The 21834-nt window shown below is 37.3% G+C and overlaps 7 protein-coding genes and 1 pseudogene across 13 annotated transcripts; 7 read left to right on the plus strand and 1 right to left on the minus strand.

Annotated features, from left to right (window-relative positions):
• Positions 1-150: 150 nt before the first annotated feature.
• AT5G48960 (HAD-superfamily hydrolase, subfamily IG, 5'-nucleotidase) lies at positions 151-4312 on the plus strand. The gene is made up of 17 exons (NM_124273.5): positions 151-722; positions 933-1027; positions 1181-1300; positions 1379-1468; positions 1566-1681; positions 1795-1894; positions 2097-2168; positions 2247-2294; positions 2376-2453; positions 2529-2648; positions 2755-2860; positions 2953-3116; positions 3224-3358; positions 3495-3625; positions 3718-3780; positions 3876-3954; positions 4049-4312. Exons 1-17 carry the CDS (start codon positions 359-361, stop codon positions 4094-4096), a joined length of 1929 nt encoding a protein of 642 aa, NP_199707.2. The 5' UTR covers positions 151-358; the 3' UTR covers positions 4097-4312.
• Positions 4313-4704: 392 nt separating this feature from the next.
• Positions 4705-7573, plus strand: MUG6 (annotated as a pseudogene; the record flags this gene model as incomplete). Its single annotated transcript has 3 exons — positions 4705-4742; positions 4914-5270; positions 5357-7573.
• Positions 7544-10561, minus strand: AT5G48970 (Mitochondrial substrate carrier family protein; the record flags this gene model as incomplete). Of its 2 annotated transcripts, NM_124274.3 has the most annotated exons (8): positions 10244-10477; positions 9948-10117; positions 9639-9755; positions 9391-9502; positions 9044-9171; positions 8768-8920; positions 8540-8689; positions 7544-7960 (listed from the first exon to the last, which is right to left on the minus strand). In NM_124274.3, the coding sequence occupies exons 2-8, from the start codon at positions 10086-10088 to the stop codon at positions 7742-7744; spliced, it is 1020 nt and encodes a 339-aa protein (NP_199708.1). In that variant the 5' UTR covers positions 10089-10117; positions 10244-10477. The 2 variants fall into 2 exon arrangements, with proteins under 2 accessions (NP_199708.1, NP_001330533.1); NM_001344810.1 differs by lacking the exon at positions 9948-10117 and having other exon boundaries at positions 7742-7960; positions 10244-10561.
• Positions 10562-11421: 860 nt separating this feature from the next.
• On the plus strand, positions 11422-12766 carry AT5G48980 (Galactose oxidase/kelch repeat superfamily protein). The gene has a single exon (NM_124275.3). The coding sequence runs from the start codon at positions 11438-11440 to the stop codon at positions 12635-12637; it is 1200 nt and encodes a 399-aa protein (NP_199709.1). The 5' UTR covers positions 11422-11437; the 3' UTR covers positions 12638-12766.
• Positions 12767-12948: 182 nt separating this feature from the next.
• AT5G48990 (Galactose oxidase/kelch repeat superfamily protein) lies at positions 12949-14689 on the plus strand. The gene has a single exon (NM_124276.4). The coding sequence runs from the start codon at positions 13054-13056 to the stop codon at positions 14170-14172; it is 1119 nt and encodes a 372-aa protein (NP_199710.1). The 5' UTR covers positions 12949-13053; the 3' UTR covers positions 14173-14689.
• Positions 14690-15123: 434 nt separating this feature from the next.
• AT5G49000 (Galactose oxidase/kelch repeat superfamily protein) lies at positions 15124-16539 on the plus strand. 2 transcript variants are annotated; one of them, NM_124277.2, is made up of 2 exons: positions 15227-15566; positions 15699-16469. In NM_124277.2, the coding sequence occupies exons 1-2, from the start codon at positions 15241-15243 to the stop codon at positions 16357-16359; spliced, it is 987 nt and encodes a 328-aa protein (NP_199711.2). In that variant the 5' UTR covers positions 15227-15240; the 3' UTR covers positions 16360-16469. The 2 variants fall into 2 exon arrangements, with proteins under 2 accessions (NP_001119398.1, NP_199711.2); NM_001125926.2 differs by having other exon boundaries at positions 15124-16539.
• Positions 16540-16944: 405 nt separating this feature from the next.
• On the plus strand, positions 16945-19591 carry SLD5 (DNA replication protein-like protein). 2 transcript variants are annotated; one of them, NM_124278.4, is made up of 6 exons: positions 16945-17345; positions 17582-17704; positions 17833-17915; positions 18275-18384; positions 18520-18592; positions 18683-19591. In NM_124278.4, exons 1-6 carry the CDS (start codon positions 17178-17180, stop codon positions 18786-18788), a joined length of 663 nt encoding a protein of 220 aa, NP_199712.2. In that variant the 5' UTR covers positions 16945-17177; the 3' UTR covers positions 18789-19591. The 2 variants fall into 2 exon arrangements, with proteins under 2 accessions (NP_199712.2, NP_001119399.1); NM_001125927.2 differs by having other exon boundaries at positions 18275-18592.
• A 48-nt stretch (positions 19592-19639) lies between these two features.
• On the plus strand, positions 19640-21124 carry AT5G49015. Of its 3 annotated transcripts, none has more exons than NM_001036964.2 (3): positions 19640-19791; positions 20317-20632; positions 20897-21108. In NM_001036964.2, the coding sequence occupies exons 2-3, from the start codon at positions 20404-20406 to the stop codon at positions 20920-20922; spliced, it is 255 nt and encodes an 84-aa protein (NP_001032041.1). In that variant the 5' UTR covers positions 19640-19791; positions 20317-20403; the 3' UTR covers positions 20923-21108. The 3 variants fall into 3 exon arrangements, with proteins under 3 accessions (NP_001032041.1, NP_001318766.1, NP_001330611.1); NM_001344811.1 differs by having other exon boundaries at positions 19782-20083; positions 20897-21124; NM_001344812.1 differs by having other exon boundaries at positions 19782-20632; positions 20897-21124.
• Positions 21125-21834: the final 710 nt, after the last annotated feature.

Here is a 21834-nt window from a genome sequence, read left to right on the forward strand (position 1 = left end):
TATTTTATCATATTTTTGATACATGACTATCAAACAAACGTCACACTATTGGTCAGAGATTATTCGACATAATCCATAAGAAGTTGTAAATATATCATCAAGTGTGAATAAATGTATATAAATATTATTAAAAAAAAAAATTAGTAGTTGCTTTTTCGCGATTCGTGCGAATAGATTCTGATGCCAAATTTGGATATTATTAAGAGCACATGTTTCTCCTTGTGTCGTGTCTTTTATTTAAGAGAGAATCATCATCTCTCACTCTCATCTTCTAGAAGTTAAAACATCACGCCATCTTCCGAATTCAAACGCCGATGTTCTGTCGTTTTCTGTCTCACATATTGGAACGAGCGTAAAGATGCCTAATTTCTCAGTTAACGTTCCCCAACTCTCATCTCTTTACAGTACAAAAACGCCCAAAGTGAGAATGAATCTATGTGCCGATCAGGTGTTCGATAAAAAGCTTCTGTGGAGAGATATGTCAACGAAGATGAAATTTCCTTCTTTTTCTGCTGCGGAATTACCTGATTTGAGGAAAAGTAACAAGAGGAGGGGATCTCTTAGGATGATCAAGTGCAGAGCCGCCGGAGCTGACGGTGGACGCGTGGCTGTTGGGGATGATGTGTTTTCGGTTACTACTTCTTCTAAGTATGAAGTTGACTATCTGGGTCAAAGTACTAAGGGAGATTTGAATCTCAAGCTTGACCCTCTTCAGTCATTTGGTATATATACAATCTTCCTTTTTGTTTTGTTAGTTTTCGAAATTCAGATTGGTTTTAGTGAAATGTGGGATAAAGTTTTGGTCTTTGGTTAGGGAACTTGATTTTGGTTGATGTTTGTTTAATTGAGATAAATAAGAGCTAAAAAGATCGAACCTTTGTTGTGAATGTCACGTTGTATGAGCAAAATGTAACTTTGGTGTATCTATGTAGGAGATGGGCAGGCTACATTGGAGGGTCCCATTGAGGAGGTAGCGAGAACAGAGGCTCAAGCGGCTGAAAATTTGATTAGAGAGTTGGGTATCCAAGTTCGTTATCTAATCCTTACAACTTTGTGTTATGTATTTGAAGTTTGAGTATCCCTTTGTTGCGAAAACATGAATGTATTGAGTTATTTGTGTCTGGTTTTATATGGACTTTTCTTTTTCTTTTGTGTCACATTCTCATGCCTGGTATTGCAGGGCCCTTTCTCTGCACAGCACTCTCCTCGGGGTATATTTTGTAGTCGTACATTGAATCTTCGGTCCATTAGTGCAATTGGATATGATATGGATTACACTTTGATGCACTACAATGTCATGGTGAGTTCTTCCTTTCTCAGACATAAGTAGGAAACATTTATGCACCCATATTTGATGCTAATTTATGGTCTTGTTCAGGCTTGGGAAGGAAAGGCTTATGACTATTGCATGGAAAATCTAAAGAGCATGGGTTTCCCTGTTGATGGACTTGCTTTTGATCCGGAACTGGTGATATGTTTATTTTCTTGTGAAAGTTGAAAGGTTCCACATTGTAGTACCCTATCTAGTTTTTAGAGTACTCAAACTATGTTTTCTCTTATTATAGGTTATCAGGGGTCTCATGATTGACAAAGAGAAAGGTAATTTAGTTAAGGCCGATAGATTTGGGTATGTGAAGAGAGCCATGCACGGTACAAAGATGTTATCAAATAAAGCTGTCAGGTATATTTGACTTTTCAACACCATTGGTAATGTGAAGAAAAAAGAGAGTTGCAAAGTCATTGTTCTGTTTTGAAGGAAGTCTCATTCTCTTATTGTCTTTGTATGGATGAAAGTGAGATCTATGGAAGGGAGTTAGTTGACCTGCGGAACCAGAGTCGATGGGAGTTTCTCAATACATTTTTTTCAGTTTCAGAGGCTCTGGCTTATGCACAGGTACGTTCTTTTATTACAAGAAATGGTAGCTGAACAATTTGCAGTTGATTTTGGACATAATTTACTTTATTTATTTATTTGTAACTCATATAATTTTCACATTCGTTTTCTCAACTGATGACTCTTCACCCCAATGAACTTTCTTTTTTACAAAATTTTCCGCACGGCTTCTGCTAAGCAATGAAAGTTCAAATCATTTCAGATGGTTGATAGATTGGATGATGGATTTATTTCGGCAGATCTTGGCACTCTTGATTATAAAGGACTGTATAAGGTTGTGTTTCATAGAACCTAAATTTCATTGAACTGAAATCTTTGCATATATATTTTTTAATCTAATCATTTTTTCCAGGCTGTTGCAAAAGCTCTCTTCAGAGCACATGTTGAAGGACAACTTAAGGTTGATAGTTTGTCCATTCCATAATCATTTTCTTAAATATCAGTTTTCTCCGGTCCCTCTTGAATAATAGTTACTTTGCAGAGTGAGATAATGTCCAAGCCGGAACTATTTGTCGAGCCAGACCCAGAACTACCTTTAGCTCTTTTAGATCAAAAGGAGGTAATGGTTCAGTCTTTACACAATATATCTAACTATGATGGTTTCAGTTGTTAATATTGTCATGTTCGTTCATAGGCTGGTAAGAAGCTCTTGCTTATCACAAACTCGGATTATCACTACACAGACAAAATGATGAAGCATTCATTTAACAAATTCCTTCCCAATGACATGGACTGGCGAGATCTTTTTGACATGGTGAGCAAACGTAAATTTGTTTCTGCATTTTGATTGTAAATCTGTTGTTTTTCAGAGAGTAGTTTGCATTAGACTTTACTGTTTTTGAATTCATGTTTCCACATAGGTGATAGTTTCTGCGAGGAAACCAGAGTTCTTCCAGATGTCGCACCCTCTATATGAGGTTGTGACTGGAGAGGGTTTGATGCGTCCATGCTTCAAGGCTGAAACAGGTAATTTCTCATTGTTTCTACTGAATTTAAGCTGATAACTTTACGGTGGAGAAAGCTAAAATTTTTTTCCTCTCACTGTTTGTCTCCTATAGGAGGTTTGTACTCAGGAGGAAGTGCTCAAATGATAGAGAGTTCACTCAACGTTCATGGAGATGAGATTTTGTATGTTGGTGACCACATCTACACTGATGTCAGCGTATCCAAAGTCCATCTCAGGTGGCGAACTGCGCTGATTTGCCGTGAACTGGAAGAAGAGGTTTGGATAAATTATACTCTGAACTATATCAATAGATGACAGAACTTGAAGGGTTTTCGTTCGTTGAAGTAACATAAAAACCCTGATTTTCTCTTGTTTCTTTGCAGTATATGGCTCTAATTGGCAGTCGTGGTCACCGAGAAGAGCTAATAGAGCTTATAAATCAAAAAGAGGTTGTTGGGGATCTCTTTAACCAACTTCGGCTTGCTCTTCAAAGACGAAGCAAAGGCCGTCCTGCTCAGGTTTGTTTATCTCCTTACAAGCTCTAGAGTCTATCTTCTCTCCCTGTGTGGAACACAATGTGTATGAACAGATAAATAGATAGAGATTTGTGACGGAAATTGCTTATAAAGATATCCGTTTCTCTTTTCCTTCTAGACTCTCGCTGCTACCAACTTGGATGATCAAGAACTGACAGAGACCATGCAAAAGCTTCTTATTGTAATGCAAAGACTAGATGACAAGATTGGTCTAATGCTGGAAACAGATGGCGAGCTCTTTAACAAAAGGTAAAAAGAAAAAGACAAACAAATGTAGTAAGATTACTCAAGATTCACAGAAAGGGATATGTCTGAGCCATAATTCTTGGGCTGTTTTGCAGGTGGGGCTTCCTCTCACGCGCGGGTTTGTGGGATAAAAGCCACTTGATGAGACAAATCGAAAAGTATTTATGCCTCTTCTCTGCATTTCCGAGTAACTCATAAGCTCAAACCAAGCTCACATTTAAACTACACTTACTTTCTTCAAAATTGGTTTCAGGTATGCGGATATATACACATCAAGAGTCTCCAACTTCCTCAACTACACACCCTTCATGTATTTCCGCTCACAAGAGCAGGTAAAAAGCTTAAATCAGATTATCAGTATAGATACAAACGAAATCTGAGGCAGATTCTAATTAAACTCACTCATGTTTTTTCTCTCCTCTGCAGTCACTGGCTCACGATTCTCCGCTTCCAGATGCGGGTATAGAAAACTAGCGGTTGTGACCAAAGTTGAGGCAACTTGTGTGTTGTAATATTTTTAGATGAAAAAACTGTGGATAGAAGAAATGTAACAATAGAAATTCTTAAGCTCAAAAGTCTACTTTATGTATAAAATGTGTATTCTTATTCTCTGAATTGAAGTTAAAGCTGGCCTTGGTTGGTATGTTGCTGTTGTTTTTATTTACTGTCTTATCTTTTTTAAGCTTTTTCAGGCTGACATCAGAGGCAGATTGTGCAAATGACTACTTTTAGAGAAACATTATACTTTGAGATTTTGTGAATTCTGATGACTGTTATATCAACCACTAGACACTAGACAGTGCAGACTTCTATATAAACAATCGATTCGTTGTGAGCACACAATTCATTACTTCAATTGCAAGAGAATTAATAAGAAATCTCTCAATCTCTTTATTATTCAGTATCTCGATCTTTCGCAGATAACAAATTTGTGATATTACTATACGAAACATCTAAGACCTATGATGCAGAAAACGCACCGTTTTCCTTACGTCAAAGTTTGAAACATACGGACTCTTCTCTGTCGTTCTTATTCGCTCTTCTGGATTTTGTTTCTCCAAGCAAAAAAAACTCCGACTTTCAACGAAAACTCAGTGCCTCGTCCCTCTCTTTCAAAAAGGTACTCTTTTTTTATCACCCAGCTTAGTTTTTAGGGTTCAATTTTGGATCTTAGGGTTCCGTAATTTTAAGATTCTCGAAACATCTTTTTGCCTTGCGTTAGCTGAGGATTAGAATCCCAATTTGAGTTGGATACCTAAAAGTCAGATTCTTTTTTGTTGTAAATTTGAAGGTTTTTGGTTATGGCGACGAAGAAAGTGATAGCTATATGTCAGTCAGGAGGAGAGTTTGTAACTAATAAAGATGGCTCATTAGCTTATTCTGGTGGTGATGCTTATGCCATAGACATCGATCAGGACACTTGTATGAGCGATTTCAAATCCGAATTAGCTGAAAATTTCGGGTTTAGTTGGGAGAATATGACACTCAAGTACTTCCTCCCTGGAAACAAGAAAACCTTAATTACTATCTCTAAGGATAAAGATTTCCAACGCATGGTTAGCTTTTCCGCAGACGCACCAAATGTCGAAATCTTCGTCTTACCCGAAGAAGCCGAAGCAAGGAATGTCTCCAACATGCCAGCTAGTAGGTGTGTGTTCTAGTTCTAAGACCTAACGGTTTATCGACATTGTTTATGATTGTAATGACTGATGTGTGGATTTCTGTATTTGACAGATCAAGTAGGACAACTGCATCAGAAGCAGTGGTACCTGTAGTGTCTGCAGGAGATATTGTTGTGGGAGATGATATGATAGCAAATGATTTTCAGATTGAAATGGGTATAATGCCTGAAGAAAGCAGCCCTTTGCCGTGTAATTTTGTTTTGACTGATGAGAAACAACATATAAAAGCTGCACAGCAGTGGGAAAACGCTATTACGGGTGTTGATCAAAGGTTCAATAGCTTTACTGAGTTCCGAGATGCGTTGCACAAGTACTCGATCGCACATGGGTTTACTTACAAGTACAAGAAGAACGATAGCCATCGTGTTTCAGTCAAATGCAAAGCTCAAGGTTGTCCATGGCGTATCACTGCATCGAGGCTTTCGACTACGCAGCTGATTTGCATTAAGAAAATGAATACGAGGCACACGTGTGAGAGAGCGGTTGTGAAAGCTGGTTACCGTGCAAGTAGAGGTTGGGTTGGAAGTATCATAAAGGAGAAGTTGAAAGCTTTTCCAGATTACAAACCGAAGGATATTGCAGAGGATATCAAAAGAGAGTATGGGATTCAACTGAATTACTCGCAGGCATGGAGAGCTAAAGAGATTGCTAGAGAGCAGCTTCAAGGTTCTTATAAAAAGGCATATAGTCAACTTCCTTCTTTCTGCAAGAAGATCAGGGAGACAAATCCTGGAAGTATTGCCATTTTCATGACAAAAGAAGATTCGAGTTTCCATCGGCTTTTCATATCGTTCTATGCATCAATATCTGGGTTTAGACAAGGTTGTCGTCCTCTCCTTTTCCTTGACACCGCCGACTTAAACTCTAAGTACCAAGGGGTTATGCTTGTTGCTACAGCTCCTGATGCCGAAGATGGAATATTTCCAGTAGCTTTTGCAGTTGTGGATGCTGAGACAGAAGATAACTGGGTTTGGTTTTTGGAGCACCTCAAATTGGCACTGGCCGATCCCCGGACAATCACATTTGTTGCAGATTTTCAAAACGGTCTGAAGACTGCATTACCTCTGGTATTTGAAAAGCAACACCATCATGCCTATTGTCTGCGCCACCTCGCTGAGAAATTAAACATGGACTTGCAGGCTCAGTTTTCTCATGAAGCAAGACGGTTTATACTCAATGATTTCTATGCTGCTGCTTATGCGACACAACCTGATGCATATTACCGTTCCTTGGAAAATATAAAAAGCATTTCCCCTGATGCTTATACTTGGGTTATCGAAAGTGAGCCTCTCCATTGGGCAAATGCTTTGTTTGAAGGAGAGAGATATAACCACATGAACTCCATTTTTGGGCTAGATTTCTACAGCTGGGTTTCTGAAGCACATGAGTTGCCCATAACTCAAATGATAGACGAACTTCGAGCAAAGTTGATGCAATCAATATATACCCATCAGGTACAATCCCGGGAATGGATTGTTTCAACGCTAACACCAACCAACGAAGAGAAGCTACAGAAAGAAATAGAACTTGCAAGGTCACTTCAGGTCTCAGCGCCTCACAATAGCTTATTCGAGGTTCATGGTGAAACCATCAACTTAGTTGACATCAATCAGTGTGATTGCGACTGTAAGGTATGGAGACTAACGGGTTTACCGTGTAGCCACGCAGTTGCAGTGGTTGAATGCATAGGGAAAAGCCCTTATGAATACTGCTCCAGATACTTTACCTCAGAGAGTTACCGTTTAACGTATGCTGAGTCCATTAACCCTGTCCCTAACACAACAATGACGATGATGATTTTGGAGGAGCCGCCCGTTGAAGGGGTTGTTTCGGTTACTCCACCGCCCACAAGACTAACACCACCAGGGAGGCCAAAGAGTAAGCAGGTGGAACCGCTGGACATGTTCAAGCGTCAGCTCCAGTGTAGCAACTGCAAGGGTTTAGGACACAACAAGAAGACCTGCAAAGCTGTATCTTAAGTATTAGGGAGAGAGAGAGAAATAGAGAGGAGAGACATGGTTAGGACAAATTTGTAGTTATATAGCTGACTTTGCCCAACATTTTGGTTTTGGTTCTTCTGTTTGTTGGGTTTTTGAGAATGATCTTAAAGGGTAAAAATCTCCTTCAGGTTGAAACCCAAACGTGAAGAGAGCAAAGCGGCTCAGAATCTCTGTTCCTAAATGGCATTAAACTTGATGAAAGATTTTACATAAATTTTTTTGTATGTAATTTGATTTTTAACAAAAAATTTCAATGAATCTTTTCAATTACATATATTTTGTATTTCGAGCTTTACAAAATCCACCACACTTGTTAAAAAGCTTATGCAGTTGCCGACAACACTTTGACGTTTACATTCCAAAAATGATCGATGTTCATATGAGCCTATAATAAATGCTAGAGACAGTAAGATATAAGTATCAAAAGAGTAAAATCTCTACCAAGAAATTGACTCCAACCAATCGGAGGTAAACTCATAGGCCACAAAGGTTACAGCACCAGCAGGAGCAGCTTTCACAGTCGATGGCACAATGCCTTTGTACAGACCATGCCACCCTTCTGATATCATAATCTGTCTAAGACCGTCTAACATGTTTCTGTATGCACGTCGCTCCACTCGGGCTCCATATCTTGGATGTCTCTGTAAACCTTCAATCTGCAACAAAAGAAACTTTCAAAATCTATCTGGCATTTCTATTATTTCATGTTTGAAGGCAATTGCATTTTCATTGCGTTGGAGATCCACTGGCAAGTTTGAAAAGCTTTTATATTTAAGAAATGTTTCACACAAATTGGAGTTTTCTTTCTATAGGTACGGTGACAGAACAAGTGGGGTACCCGGAATCAGTAAGTAGACTCAGCAAGCACATATCATAGGGCAGTAAATGTGAAAGTCTAGTCTAAGATACATAAGGATAGACCCAAAACATGAAACCACATGAATACGATAAGTCATTGCGCTAGTTCAGTGTAGGAGCATTGTAATTACCCTAGCTGGTTTGTAGTAGATAGTAGATGTGTTGACAACTCAGCAACTATAGTTGAGTAAGTTAGCAAGAGAGCTAAGTGGCTAAAAGGAAGTTTGGGATGTGTAATTAGGTCGAGTAGAGATTCTCATTAATCAAGTCTCTCTATGATGTGTAGTTCTTGCTGAAGTGAATAAATAAGGAGTTTAATAGTTTGGATCCTATCACATTATCTTCCCAGAGAATCCATTGGGTAAAGATTAACTGACCTGGAATCGTTTTTTGACCACATCAAGGGGATGGCAGACGAGCTTGGCGCTAGTGCCCGCCCCAAGCCCACAAATGAAAAGCTGGAAGCTAGAAAGGTTGGTGTCCACATTGATCGGGATTTTGGAGGATAATTTGTATCGATTCCAGTCCTGTTTAAAAATAATCAATTGAGTTGATTATCATATGAACATTGATCACACATAAACTATATATTCCTATGCTCTTACCATCATCCAACGCTTAAACATATCATATGTGCCAAATTGCAGGCCAGCGTAAGGCACAATCTCAACAAGAGTTGGTGTTAATCCATTATACAATCCTCTTATACCTCGAGACTGAATAATATCGACAAAAGCAGACCTCATTGTTGGATACACCTGTTGACAGTCATCAGTCAGTCATCTATATGTCACTTAAGCATGAATAAGGAAGAAAAACAAGAAAATCCCCAGTACATGGAATTTAAATTATATTACAGGTTCATAAGTCACGCAACTAACCTTAGGCTCCCCTTGTGAGGCCAATATTGTCCTTAAAAGATCAAAAGGATAAGATCCTAGAGTAGCAGCACATCCTGCTAACGCTCCACTGACGAAGGATAGATAAGGGCTCAAATGTATATGATCCTCTGCATTGCCATAAGATCACAACCAGCTAATAAGTAAGGAACCACATTGATCTCTAAATTATACGAGTCAATTCCAAAAGCTATTCAAAGAAATACACAATTAACAAACAGAAATGATACCCCTAAGATAGCCACCAGACTACAACAAAAAATAGCACTGGCAATCTACCAAATACCATATCTAGAGAGACCGCAATGTTACTCAGTAGACTAAATTACCTGTTTTAGTAGAACCAGATGCAAAAGATTTCAGCTTATGTAGTACTGTAAACTGAATTGAAGTATACGGCATGACCATGAGCAAAGCTGGCACATTACCCCGCCAAAACCCCTAAAGAAAACAAGTATCAAACATCAAAACAGAGAACAAGACCTCATAAAAACTAATGCCACAAACCTGAAACTACTAACATACTATAAACAAAAAAGAAATGGTTTCAGAAAACGGAAATGTTCAAGAGACGGACCCGAAAACCTTCTTCTCTAAATATATCTTTAGTCGCCTGTACCATTCCAGTATACTTAGAAGCTCCTGACAAGTTTCCCCGAACCAAACCCCATGAAGTCGTCGGTTCTAGCTGAACCTGCAATCACATATAACATTCTTCAACCATCTCTAAATATATAAAAGCTAACCATTTTCTAACAATGATAATTCTCATCTAAAACCTCCACAATACAATCCAAAGCAACAACAACAAACTCAAATATTCTTTAGCTAAACCAAATAAAAATCTAAACTTTATCACTCAGAGGATAGAAAAAAAAAGCCAAACCTGAAATCTAATCTTAATGACATCAAGAGGAGAAGTTACAGAACGAGAAACACCACCAGAGATAGCTCCGGCAGAAGCATCAATCAGAGCACGTTTAATCTGTCCCGGCTCATCATCAACCGTCGCCGTCGTAGGAATCATATTTTTCTAGGGTTTTTGGTCTCTATAAGCTAAAATCAATTAAAAAAGTTTCCAAAACCCTATCATCAATATAATAAACCTCAAACAAAATAAGGAAAGAAACTAAATTCAAGGCAACAAATAAAATCAAAAACGAAAACTGAAATCTTTTTTACCAGATAAAGCGAGAAACGAAAAGGGTCGACATTGATGGAGTTTCCGGGGAAAAAGCAAGGAACTTTGAGATGACCCTTAAACGTTTGCCGCGGATTTGAGAGTTGGGTGGAGATTGAAAATGATTTGACTCGGAAAAAGATTATAAAAAAAAAAAGAAGCTGAGAGATTCTTTCTCCGTCAACGTTCGTGTTCTCTCCGATAGAGAGATTAAAGCTGGCTTTCTTACAAAATTTGCCCTTTTTAGGACTCTTGTCGGTTCGGTTTAATGAAGTATCAATTCGTCTTAAAGTAATTAAATTGTTTCAAAGGGGTTTTATGGTTACTCTTAAACCTTCTTCCTTTACGTTTGTTGGATGGATTTAGTCATTTACTAATTTGAAGATCAACAGAGACCCTTACAAAAAGAAAATTACTCCTTATGTTCCAATATATTAGATGTTTTCTGCTTTCTTCTTGTTTCATTTTATTATATTAAGAAAAAACATTATGTATAATTTATGCATATTTAATATGTTGTGATTATTTCTATTCTGCAATCTTTTTTCTTTTGATTAAACTTTTTTAAATAAAGGTAGATAAGATTTTTTTAGAGAAATACACTAAAATACATTTATGTAAAAATAATAAAATAGTTTCTTATTTTTTTTAATGATTTTAGCTAAAACATTTTCTTATGTAAAATATGATTTTCATAGTTGGTAACTCAAGTGTTTGCAACACATCGACATGTGTCAAATCTAATTTTGTTAATATTTAAAACAAAAAATATAGAAAATTTTTAACCCTATGGAAGAATGAAAATACATACAAAAATCACAAAAAGTTATATTTCTATTCATAAATTTTTAAGTAATAAGATTTAGAATAAGTTAATGGGATGTAACATTGCTAAGAGTTAGAATACTTTCTCTTTATTTTTGGGGTAAAGTTGTAGAATAATTAATTAGTTACAAAAAAAAGTTTTTAATTTTTTGAAGTAAAGTTGTAGACTAATTAATTATTTACAAAATTTTTTTTATTTTTTTTGGAGTAAGTTGTAGAATAATTAATTAGTCACAAAAATAAGTTTTTAATTTTTGGAGTAAAGTTGTTGAATAATTAATTAGCTAAAAAGATAGTATCGTTTTGTAATTTTTATATTTATCTCTAAATATTGGTCCAACAAGGCCCAATTTTTGATTGAATTTGTCTCAATGGCGGATTCCCAAAGGTTGTCCACCGCTTCCGGCGTCAAGGACGGCCAACCACCATGGAAGAAGAAGAAGCTGTCGAACGATACGACTTCGAATCCGTCACTTCCATATGATGTAATACTGATCATCTTAGCCCGCGTCTCGAGATCGTATTACACAAATCTCTCCTTAGTCTCCAAAAGCTTCCGATCAATCCTTACTTCACCGGAGCTTTACAAAACCCGAACCCTCTTAGGCAAAACCGAGAATTTTCTCTATGTTTGCTTACGCTTCCCTGATGAAGCTAATCCTCGCTGGTTCACTCTCTACAGGAAACCTAATCAAACCCTAACCGATCACACCACTAAGAAGAAGAAGAAGAAGAAGAAGAAGGAGGAGAAGTCAAGTGTTAATCTGTTGGCTCCAATCTCAATTCTCAATTCTCATCCTGTGGAATGGTCAGCTATCATATCTGTTGATCATTATCTCTACGCCATTAGTGCAGACATCGAAAAGGCTCCGTACTCTAACGTTCCTTACCTAGATTGTCGAACTCACACTTGGAATGAAGCTCCAAGAATGAGATTGGCTCACACTAATAGTGAATTTGAAGGAATAGTGTATTTACCAGGAAGCTTTGAAAGTCCAGATTCTTTGAACTGTGTTGAAGTGTACAACACAATGACTCAGACTTGGAAACCGGTGCCCCCCGAAAAACGGATGTTCAAATTGGAAAATTTGGAAAAAAAGATTTACTACAAGAGCTTTCATTTAGACTCTAGGGCTGGGAAAGGTCTATCTTTGAGCTATAAATCGAAGCATTTGACATGTGGATTGGTAGTATTGGATACGGTGGATTCATATCTTCGCTCTTCTTGTATGATAGAGAATATAGCCTATTTTTATCGTAAAGGAAATTTTATTTGGAGAGGACTTGACGGTAAGATACTGGTTTACGGGAAAATAGAGGGTTTAGAAGGGCTACCTAAGTTTTCTAGATATTCTAGTGTTCAATTGGCGGAATATGGCGGGAAGCTGGTGGTTTTGTGGGACAAGTATGTACCTGCGAGTGGGTATAAGGAGAAGATGATTTGGTGTGCAGAGATTTCGCTCGAAAAACGTAACGGTAAAGAGATTTGGGGGAACGTTGAGTGGTTTGATGCTGTGCTTACAGTCCCTAAGTCTTACAAAATCTTGTGTGCTACTGCTGCTACTCTTTGATTCGATGACTCGGGAACTTGAATTTGTCAAGCTATTTATTGTTTATTTTCTTCTCAGTCGAACATAGTCATTACAATTCAGTTAACTCATTTTCCATTGATATTACTCCTTAATTTTTTTCATAGTTCAAATCAAGTTAGATTTCCTACAAATGCACACAAAACGAAATTGTTGCTTTACTTGCTTAAGTGATTCAATGAATAATAGGTTACAGAATATGATTCAAAATCCACTATTGTTTTAAGGCCCATTAAGAATCAATGAAAATGATTTTTTTTATCATTTCTATAAGGCCCATGCGTTTGTGTTCACTAGCAGTGAAGTGAGAGTGTCAAATCCCTAAATTCCTCCCTCCCTGCGTTTGTGTTATCTGCAAGTCGGAGAAGAAGCAGAAGAAATCGACTAATCTCTCGCCAATGTCGTCTCCAGAGAAGAAGAGGAAGAAGAATCAGAAATCGTCCCCAAATCCGTCACTTCCAGAAGATTTGATAGTGAGCATCTTAGCCCGCGTCTCGAGATCGTATTACACAAATCTCTCCGTAGTCTCAAAAACCTTCCGATCAATCCTTACTTCACCGGAGCTTTACAAAACCCGAACCCTCTTAGGCAAACCCGAGACTTTTCTCTATGTCTGCCTACGCTTCCCTGATGAAGCTAATCCTCGTTGGTTGATTCTCTACCGGAAGCCTAATCAAACCCTAACTAAGAAGAAGAAGAAGAAAGAGGATTCAAGTGTTCATCTTTTGGCTCCAATTCCAATTCTCAATTCTCCAACTGTGGAATGGTCAAGTCTAGTCGCTGTTGGTTCTTATCTGTACGCCATTACCGCAGACATCAAAGATTCTCCATGCTCTAACGTTTGGTACCTTGACTGTCGAACGCACACTTGGCTTGATTCTCCAAGATTGCGACTGGCTCACATCAATAGTGACTTTAATGGGAGGACGTATTTCCCAGGAAGCTCTGAAAAGCCAGATTCTTTGAACTGTGTTGAAGTGTACAACACAAATACTCAGACTTGGAATCCCGTGCCTCCCCAAAAACGAAAACTCAAATTCGGAAATATGGAAGGAAAGATTTACATACCCCCTTGTCAAGAGAATCATAGGAAGGCTGTGGCTCTAAACCCAAAGGTTTTGACATGGGAAGCGGTAGGATTGGGTACGAATTTGGATAGGGGTTCTTTTTGTATGATAGGGAACATAGCCTATTGTTATGACCCTAGTGGGAAGTTTAGATGGATGAATTGTAACACTGCGGAAGGAGACTGGAGCAGATTAGAGGGTTTAGAAGGGCTACCTAAGTTTGCTAGATATAGTACTGTTAAATTAGCGGAATATGGCGGGAAGCTGGTTGTTTTGTGGGACAAGTATGTAGCTGCAAGTGGGTATAAGGAGAAGATGATTTGGTGTGCAGAGATTTCGCTTGAAAAGCGCAACAGTGAAGAGATTTGGGGGAAGGTCGAGTGGTTTGATGCGGTTCTTACAGTCCCTAAGTCTTATAAATTCGTCTGTGCTAAATCTGCTACTGTTTGATTGATGACTCAGGACATAGGTACGAAGCTTCTTTTATTTAGTATGTCACAGTTGAAAGAATGTCTTGTATCTTTTTCGGAATGCAGTTGTCATTGTTTTCGCCTTACAAACACCTGCACTCACTTGCTTGTAGATGATTAAGCTTATTTTGTGACTGTCTCTTTGATAATTCCTTTGATGCCAAACTCTTTCTCCTACTGTTTTTTGCTCTGAATGTTGTGTTGCAAAATGCCTATATTTATGTGACTATGATGAATGCTTCTCTCATGCTTTTAGCGGATATTGTTTCACTTCTAAACATATGCACTCACTTGTAGACTGTTTAAGCTTACTTTGTCTATGAGAATACTTTTGTTTGTCTTGCATAGAAAAGTACTGTTATCTTTACATTTCACGATAAGAGCTAGAACAAGATACACAGTTAGTGCTTGTTTTGTTGTTTAAACTGAGGCTTATGTTCATGTCTTGTACTTGTAGCCAACCTAACCTACAAAGAAATTGCTACTGTAACAATTTGAGGATCTTGTGTGAAAATACGGGTGGACTTGTCAAGCCACTCTTTCTTTTCTTCTCAATCGAACACTATTATTATCCAATTATATACTCTCTATTTTTTATGATTCAATTCAAGTTAGATTCCATTATGCACAGAAAATTAAATTGATCATATGTCCAAAGCTCTACTGTCATTTTTGAATTTTGTTGAAATTTTGAAGGGTTAACTTATTTTGTGCCATTGACCACTATGATGCATTTGAAAGACTTTTTTTTTGTTGTTGAACATACGTGATTACTAGCTTCATAGGAAGAAATAAGTGTAACAAAATATATATATTTGACGAATTTTTGGTCCTCTACTGGTAATTTTGAGTTGTGTTGTAGAAATTTGTGGTGACTCAAAACTATTGTTTTAAGGCTCATTAAGATTCAATACAAATGAATTAGATAATTCTATAAGGCCCATTAAGATTCAATGCAAATTATTTAGATAATTTCTAAAGGCCCACTAAGATTCAATGAAAATCTGCAAGTCGGAGTAGAAGCAGAAGAAATCGACTAATCTCGCCAATGTCGTCTCCAGAGAGGAAGAGGAAGAAACGGTCGCTTGAACCGTCACCGGAATCGACCCCAAACCCGTCACTTCCCGATGATTTGATTGTGAGCATCTTAGCCCGAGTCTCTAGATTGTACTACCCAATTCTCTCGTTAGTCTCCAAGAGCTCTCGAACCCTCGTTACTTCGCCGGAGCTATACAAGACTCGATCTTTCTTCAACCGAACGGAGAGTTGTCTCTATGTATGCTTAGATTTCCCTCCTGACCCTAACCCACGTTGGTTTACACTCTACCGAAAACCTAACCAAAACATCACCGAGAAGACAAAGAACTCAAGCGGGTTTGTTTTAGCCCCAATCCCAAATCACCATTCACATAGTTCGAGTATCGTTGCTATTGGGTCTAACATCTATGCCATTGGTGGATCCATTGAGAATGCACCCTCTTCTAAAGTCTCAATTTTAGACTGCAGGTCTCATACATGGCACGAGGCACCAAGCATGAGGATGAAGCGGAATTATCCAGCTGCTAATGTTGTTGATGGGAAGATTTATGTAGCAGGAGGCTTGGAAGAGTTTGATTCATCTAAATGGATGGAGGTTTTCGATATAAAGACTCAAACTTGGGAGTTTGTGTTAAGCCCTTTAGCGGAGAGATTTATATATAGGAGCTTGGTGATTGAAGGAGAAATCTACATTTTTGGGGATAAGGTTGTGACTTACAAGCCTAAAGAAGATAGATGGGGAGGTGTAGGAGAACATCAGAGTATGGATTTGGGATTGTTTTTTCATTCTTATTGCGTGATAGATAATGTACTGTATTGTTATCGTCCTGGTGGAATCAAATGGTATGAATCAGAGAAAAGATCGTGGAGGAAGTTGAGGGGTTTGAAGGGATTGTCTAAGCTTGCTAGTAGCTGTGTTAAGTTAGCGGATTATGGTGGAAAGATGGCTCTTTTGTGGGACAAGTATATCCCTTGTAGTGGGAATAAGAGTCATTCGATTTCGTGTGCGGTGGTTTCCCTTGAGAGATGCAAGAATCAGGGTATTAGGGGAAAGGTTGAGTGGTTTGATGATATGCTTACGGTACCTAGCTCTTATAACTTTGTGGGTGCTCTTGCTGCTACTCTTTGATGATGATTGCCATACGAGGCACACACATTTGATTGTCTAGCTAGCTTACAGATAATTGCTTTCTATGTTGTAATAACTTAATGATGGGATTCTTCTTACCATATTATTTCAAAATGCAACTGGCTTCATTTCCTTCTTCATTTTTGTTTTCTTGTCAAGATCAAACAAAGATTATTCAGTTATAGCGTCTTTTGTTGTCTAGAAATCACTGAACTAGTAGTTAGTTATTACACCTTCACCGGTTGAAACAACAACTTGATGGGACAGGGAAGTGAGAATCTTTTTTGCCTTCTCGGTCTTAGAAAGAATGTACATTTGCGATGAGAGTAAGAGCAAGAATTTAAAAAAGAACAAAGAGGAAAAGCCGAAGAAATTGACATTGTTTTTGCTTATAAACATTTGCAGTCACTTGCTTGTTGATTAAGTTGATTTTGAGGTTAATTGACAACTATAACAAATCAGAAGATTTAAGTTGCAATTATGTGCGCTAAGCTAAGGCTTTTAGACTCTTATCATCATGTAGTAACATCAAGCCAAGTGCCAATACCTTTATATAGATACTTCCTGAATACAACAAAATTGGACACAATGATCTGAGTTTCATATTATATAATATAAATTAACTAAACCGATTTCTCAACCACACATTTGCTAAAGGCTCAATATAAATTAATTAACCCTAAATCCTTCTTCTTCGACCTTTTATTTGGCGCCAAACCCGCAGTTACATGTTTTTATTTCCCGCTCGAGCAAATTGATCTGATCCGAGTCTTTCAAGCGGGGAGAGAAAGAGAGAGATTCGTTAGTACATTGATCTAATGGCGTCGAATTCGGAAGCGGGAGGATCGGCGGATTACGAAACATTGATGTCGACATCGGACGTTGAGCTATTGAAGAGGGCGTGGCGTAACGAGAAGGCGGCGCCGGAGATTCTTCAGTACGAAGGAGCTCTTGTCGATAGAGCCAAAGAACAGATCGAATTAGTGGTAAAATGTCTAAAACCCTAAATTATTCTGTTGGATTTTTTCCCAGAAATTAACCACTAAATCAGAAATCTTTTGGTCTATGATCCAAATTAGACTTTCCAATTGTTAGAATAGTATTCGTTTTTGTGTGAAATCGAATGCCACATTAAACTTAGTTAGAGTTGTTCATTGTCTTGTCACTTTCTAGTGGTTGCATTTGGAAATTATCAGTTTTTGAAATGTTTGTAAATAAACAGGAAGAAACAATTGAAGATTATGTGGAAAATGGCATAGATCCTCTGGTGGTGTCTCTATATCAGATGGATTTGGACAGAGCCCAGTTTCTACTCAGATCATATCTCAGAGTTAGGCTTCTCAAGGTTTTTTTTTTTTTCCAAGACTTTCATATTAGTTTTGCGAGTTTATCAACGTTGATTCCAAGTGTCAATGTTGCTTAATTGACTTTGCTTTTATGTCATCTCCAATGGTGTTCTTTTGATTGCTGCAGATAGAGAAGTTTATGTTCCACAACCTCAACTCAGAAGAAGCTGAAAGGCGACTTTCTGAGCAAGAGAAAGTGTTTGCTACCAGGTTTGTTTTCTTACTTGTCTGACTTTATGTTAATTGGCTGTCTTCTTCCTTGTATGCGTTTTGTTCTAAATGTTATAGGTTTGGTGTAGAATCTGTGTGGAATAGATAGTGTTTAGAGATTTGTCTGGTACTACTCTCTACATGTTTGAGTTGTGAATGGGATACAATGAACTTACATATTAATATAGTTCTTGTTCATGGAGTATTTGAACTGTCCCGAGAATTGAAAAACTTCAGGTAGCCTAGGCACTTTTTTCATGAATATTTTGTTTGAGTGGTTTTTTCAGACTTTAAACTCAATTTTTTTACAATTTACGTTAGTGGCTGCTGTTGTGAGACATATATTTGAATGATCACAGGTGTGCTGATGATTTGGCAAAGCATTTCGAAGAGACTGTACTGCTTAAGCTGCCCGAGAATTATCAGTCGGTTCTCAAGCAATCCCTTATAAGTGAAGTGGATGATATGGGTACCTCCCTAAATCTTATTACTTTGGACCATAATCTCAGTTGGTTAAGATTGTTTGCTATTATATCTGAGCATTCCCTTCACAGTAGCTAGAGTTGTGTTTGTGTTAGTGATGACTACACTTGTGAACTTACAGTGCCGCAGCCGCATTTGGATACCTTTGTTGTTTGTAGAAGCAAGAACTTTGTCTCCCTCAATCTATACGAAGAGTGAGCATTCTCTTATTCCTCCATACACATATATATATACACAATCTTTCTGTAATCTAAGTGTGGGTTTGCCTTTACTTACCTTGGCAGAGGAGAGAGCCCCGAGACTGTGGAGATGGAGCGCGGTGATCTCTACTTCATACGTTACAAGATTGTAAAAAGGGCAATCGAATCTGGCCAAATTGACTTGATCTGAGCTCGCCTTTTTTTTCACTCAAATCTCTTCTCATAGAATAAGTTTCGGATGATGCTACCAGTATTCACTCTGTATGATCTTGTGTTACTTGAGTTGTATAGTGAGTTTGAGTTTCTGTTCTTGATATAAACTTAGTAGTTAGTATCTTTGTAGCTTCTTGCAGTTGTGCCTAGCTTAGCTATCCATTGGCTTAACCATAACCAGTGGCGGAGCCAGAACAATGACTCACTGGGGTCAAAAAAAAGTTAAACGAAACGATAAACTTTACTATAAACATAACAATGTCATTACAAATAAAAACTCTAAAGATGAACTCTACGTTCACTCATATCTTGGAATCGTTTTATCACGATTCGTTTGTAACAGTGTTAAGTACTTGCTTTTCAATAAAACAAACAAGACAATCACTTAAGAACACATCACTGATACGGTTACGCAATGTAGTCTTCACAAAATTCATCGCGGAAAAACATCTTTCGACAGTTGCCGTTGCAACAGGAAGAATCAAAGATAGCTTTAGAAGACGATATACCAAAGGATGTGAAAGATGCTTTTTTGTCTCTACCATCACACGAGCAAGATCACCAAGACACTTTAAATCTGTAAACTTTTCATCGTTTTTCACATTATCAAGGTAGATCTCAAGTTGATGATCAAGAGATCTACGCTCCACAAAACTAAAGTCATCTGGATAAAACTCGATCAATCTCACGAGCATGGACTTATCAAACTAACGAAAAGAATCTATCGGACTCACAGAATCTATGGTCCATAACTAAACCACATACTTCTTTTTAAAAGGGCCTGTCTGTTTATTTTTTATTTTCTTAGATCTTTTTGTAATTGGTCCATGATGACTGAGTAAGACCCCAAAAGCCGTAAAAAGTAAAAAAAGATGGAATCTTTATAGTTTAAAAACAAAAGGCTAGTACTAAAATATCTAGTTACGGTTACGTGTGCCGCCATAGAAAAACAAATCTTCTGCTCAGTCTTGGATTGAGAGGTAAGAGATCCCCAAAACTTCGCTTTTCAATCTCTGAAGCTGCTTTTGAATTCTCATGTTGATTTCTTTGAATTTGCATCGATCAAGTTTAGGTTTTTTGGATTTGGGTTTCTCCTAAATATCTTCTTTGACCAGTGTGTGTGTGGTTTGGATTTATCCTTTTGGATCTTTGTTTCTCCAGAATAAGTACAGAAATTGTAATCTTTGTCAAATTTTGTTTATTTTGAGTTTCTTAGTGAACTCAGTTGGATAACAGTGACACATATGAGATTTGAGATGAATTTATTTTCTGGTAAATGCATAGAGATTATTAATGTTTCTTACTGATTTGAGAATTGCAAGGCATTGTCCTTTGAGTTTGGTGTTAAAGTTAGCAAATTGGTGACTATCTCTATTGAGTTTACATGTTTTCTTGGTTGTTATTGTGAGGATTTAAGATTTGCCTGCTTTTGTATTTCTCTTTGGTCTTGTAATGTCAGAATTGTTTCTTTCTTAAAGTTGATTTCTTTGTCAATCTTTAAACAGAGATCGAGGTGTTTTTGACGCAATAGAAGATCGTTCTGCGTGTTATTATCCAAGAACTGCTTTAGTGTTATAAACATTTGAGCAGAGATGCATTTGTGGCCATCGTTGAAACTTCGAAACTCTTTCAAGAGCACTAGCCAGAAGAGATATCAAAGGATGAACAGTGGGAAACAAAGTCAAAGCAATCAGCAGAAACTCCTTGACGGCGACAAAGAATCTGGAAGCCCCGAGATTTCGTCTGGTGGTGGGTTTGCTGTTGTTTGTAGAGATGTTGCCATGGTTCTTTCTTGCTGCTACTGCTGTTTCTGCTGTGGAGGTAAATAAACCTTCTCGACACTTTTCCCCTTAGCTAGTATCTGTGTGATCTCTGGACCAATGTTTTCGTATGACCTTTGAGCATTATATGCAAGCACCATGGCACATTCTCATCACATATTAACTTAGTTGGTATCAGTTTAGAATCTAGATTAAACCATGATTTTTATCTTTTAGCAGATATACAATGGTTTTCCTTTAGTGATTATTCGTTCTTCTTCATCAATTTCTCCGATTCTGATTCTGATTCCTCTGATTTGTTCAGCTTGCATTGATGAGGAGGAGATTTGATGCAATCATGTAAGCTCCTGGTGGAGGAGTTAAGTGAAAGATTTTAGCCTTAGAAAACATCAATCTCTCAAAATGTAATTAGAAATGTTGTTTATAATTAATCTGAATTCTTTTTCCACCTTTCCCAAATCAAATTTATATATTATGATTGAAATTCACGATATTGACTTTATCAAATAGATAAGCATGGTTAAATGATTTCAAATGATTTTCTATTTAACACAAACTAAACTTAAACAGACACAACTTTTGTTCATGTAGAATTTTAACTATTCATGGCATTTAGGATTTGAACTGTTGAATTTCCGTTTAAAATTAAATGTCATTTTTAATGCATTATTTTAAAAATTATTTACATTTTTATGACTTTAATTTAAATGTATTTTAATAAGAAAATTTATAAAATATATTAATAAATAGTAAAAAATAGGTTTTTCATATGTATGTCAAATTTTAAAATTGTTTTTTTTATATAAACGATATTTATTTATAAACGGAAGGAATATAATTTTATGAGTTTTTTTTCTTTTTTTTTTTGTCATCCAAAATTAATTAAAACTCAAACGAGCCAATCTCGAGGGATATTGTTTACACATGTGATATGATGCGGTTCGGTACGGATTTTCCGCGCCAAATTATTCGCTTTTACATTAGCACTTCGAGAAATTAAAGATAAAGAAAAATTTGTGAGTTCTTCCTTGTCGCTTTGCAATTCCTCCAAATACACAGAAAATGCCGGCCATTCGGTTGGACAATTTTATGAATTATGAGTTAGAAATTTAGAATATAATTCTCTATTTAGGAATTTAGAAGATTGTTAGAAGAGCAAAAGTCAAAATTACTAAGTGAGAGTATTTACTCGACTCAGCCAACCAATAATAATCCGACACGTCATATAAAAGTTCCAGAAAG

This window comes from Arabidopsis thaliana, chromosome 5, assembly GCF_000001735.4.
Source record: "Arabidopsis thaliana chromosome 5, partial sequence".
Classification (NCBI taxonomy): domain Eukaryota; kingdom Viridiplantae; phylum Streptophyta; class Magnoliopsida; order Brassicales; family Brassicaceae; genus Arabidopsis; species Arabidopsis thaliana.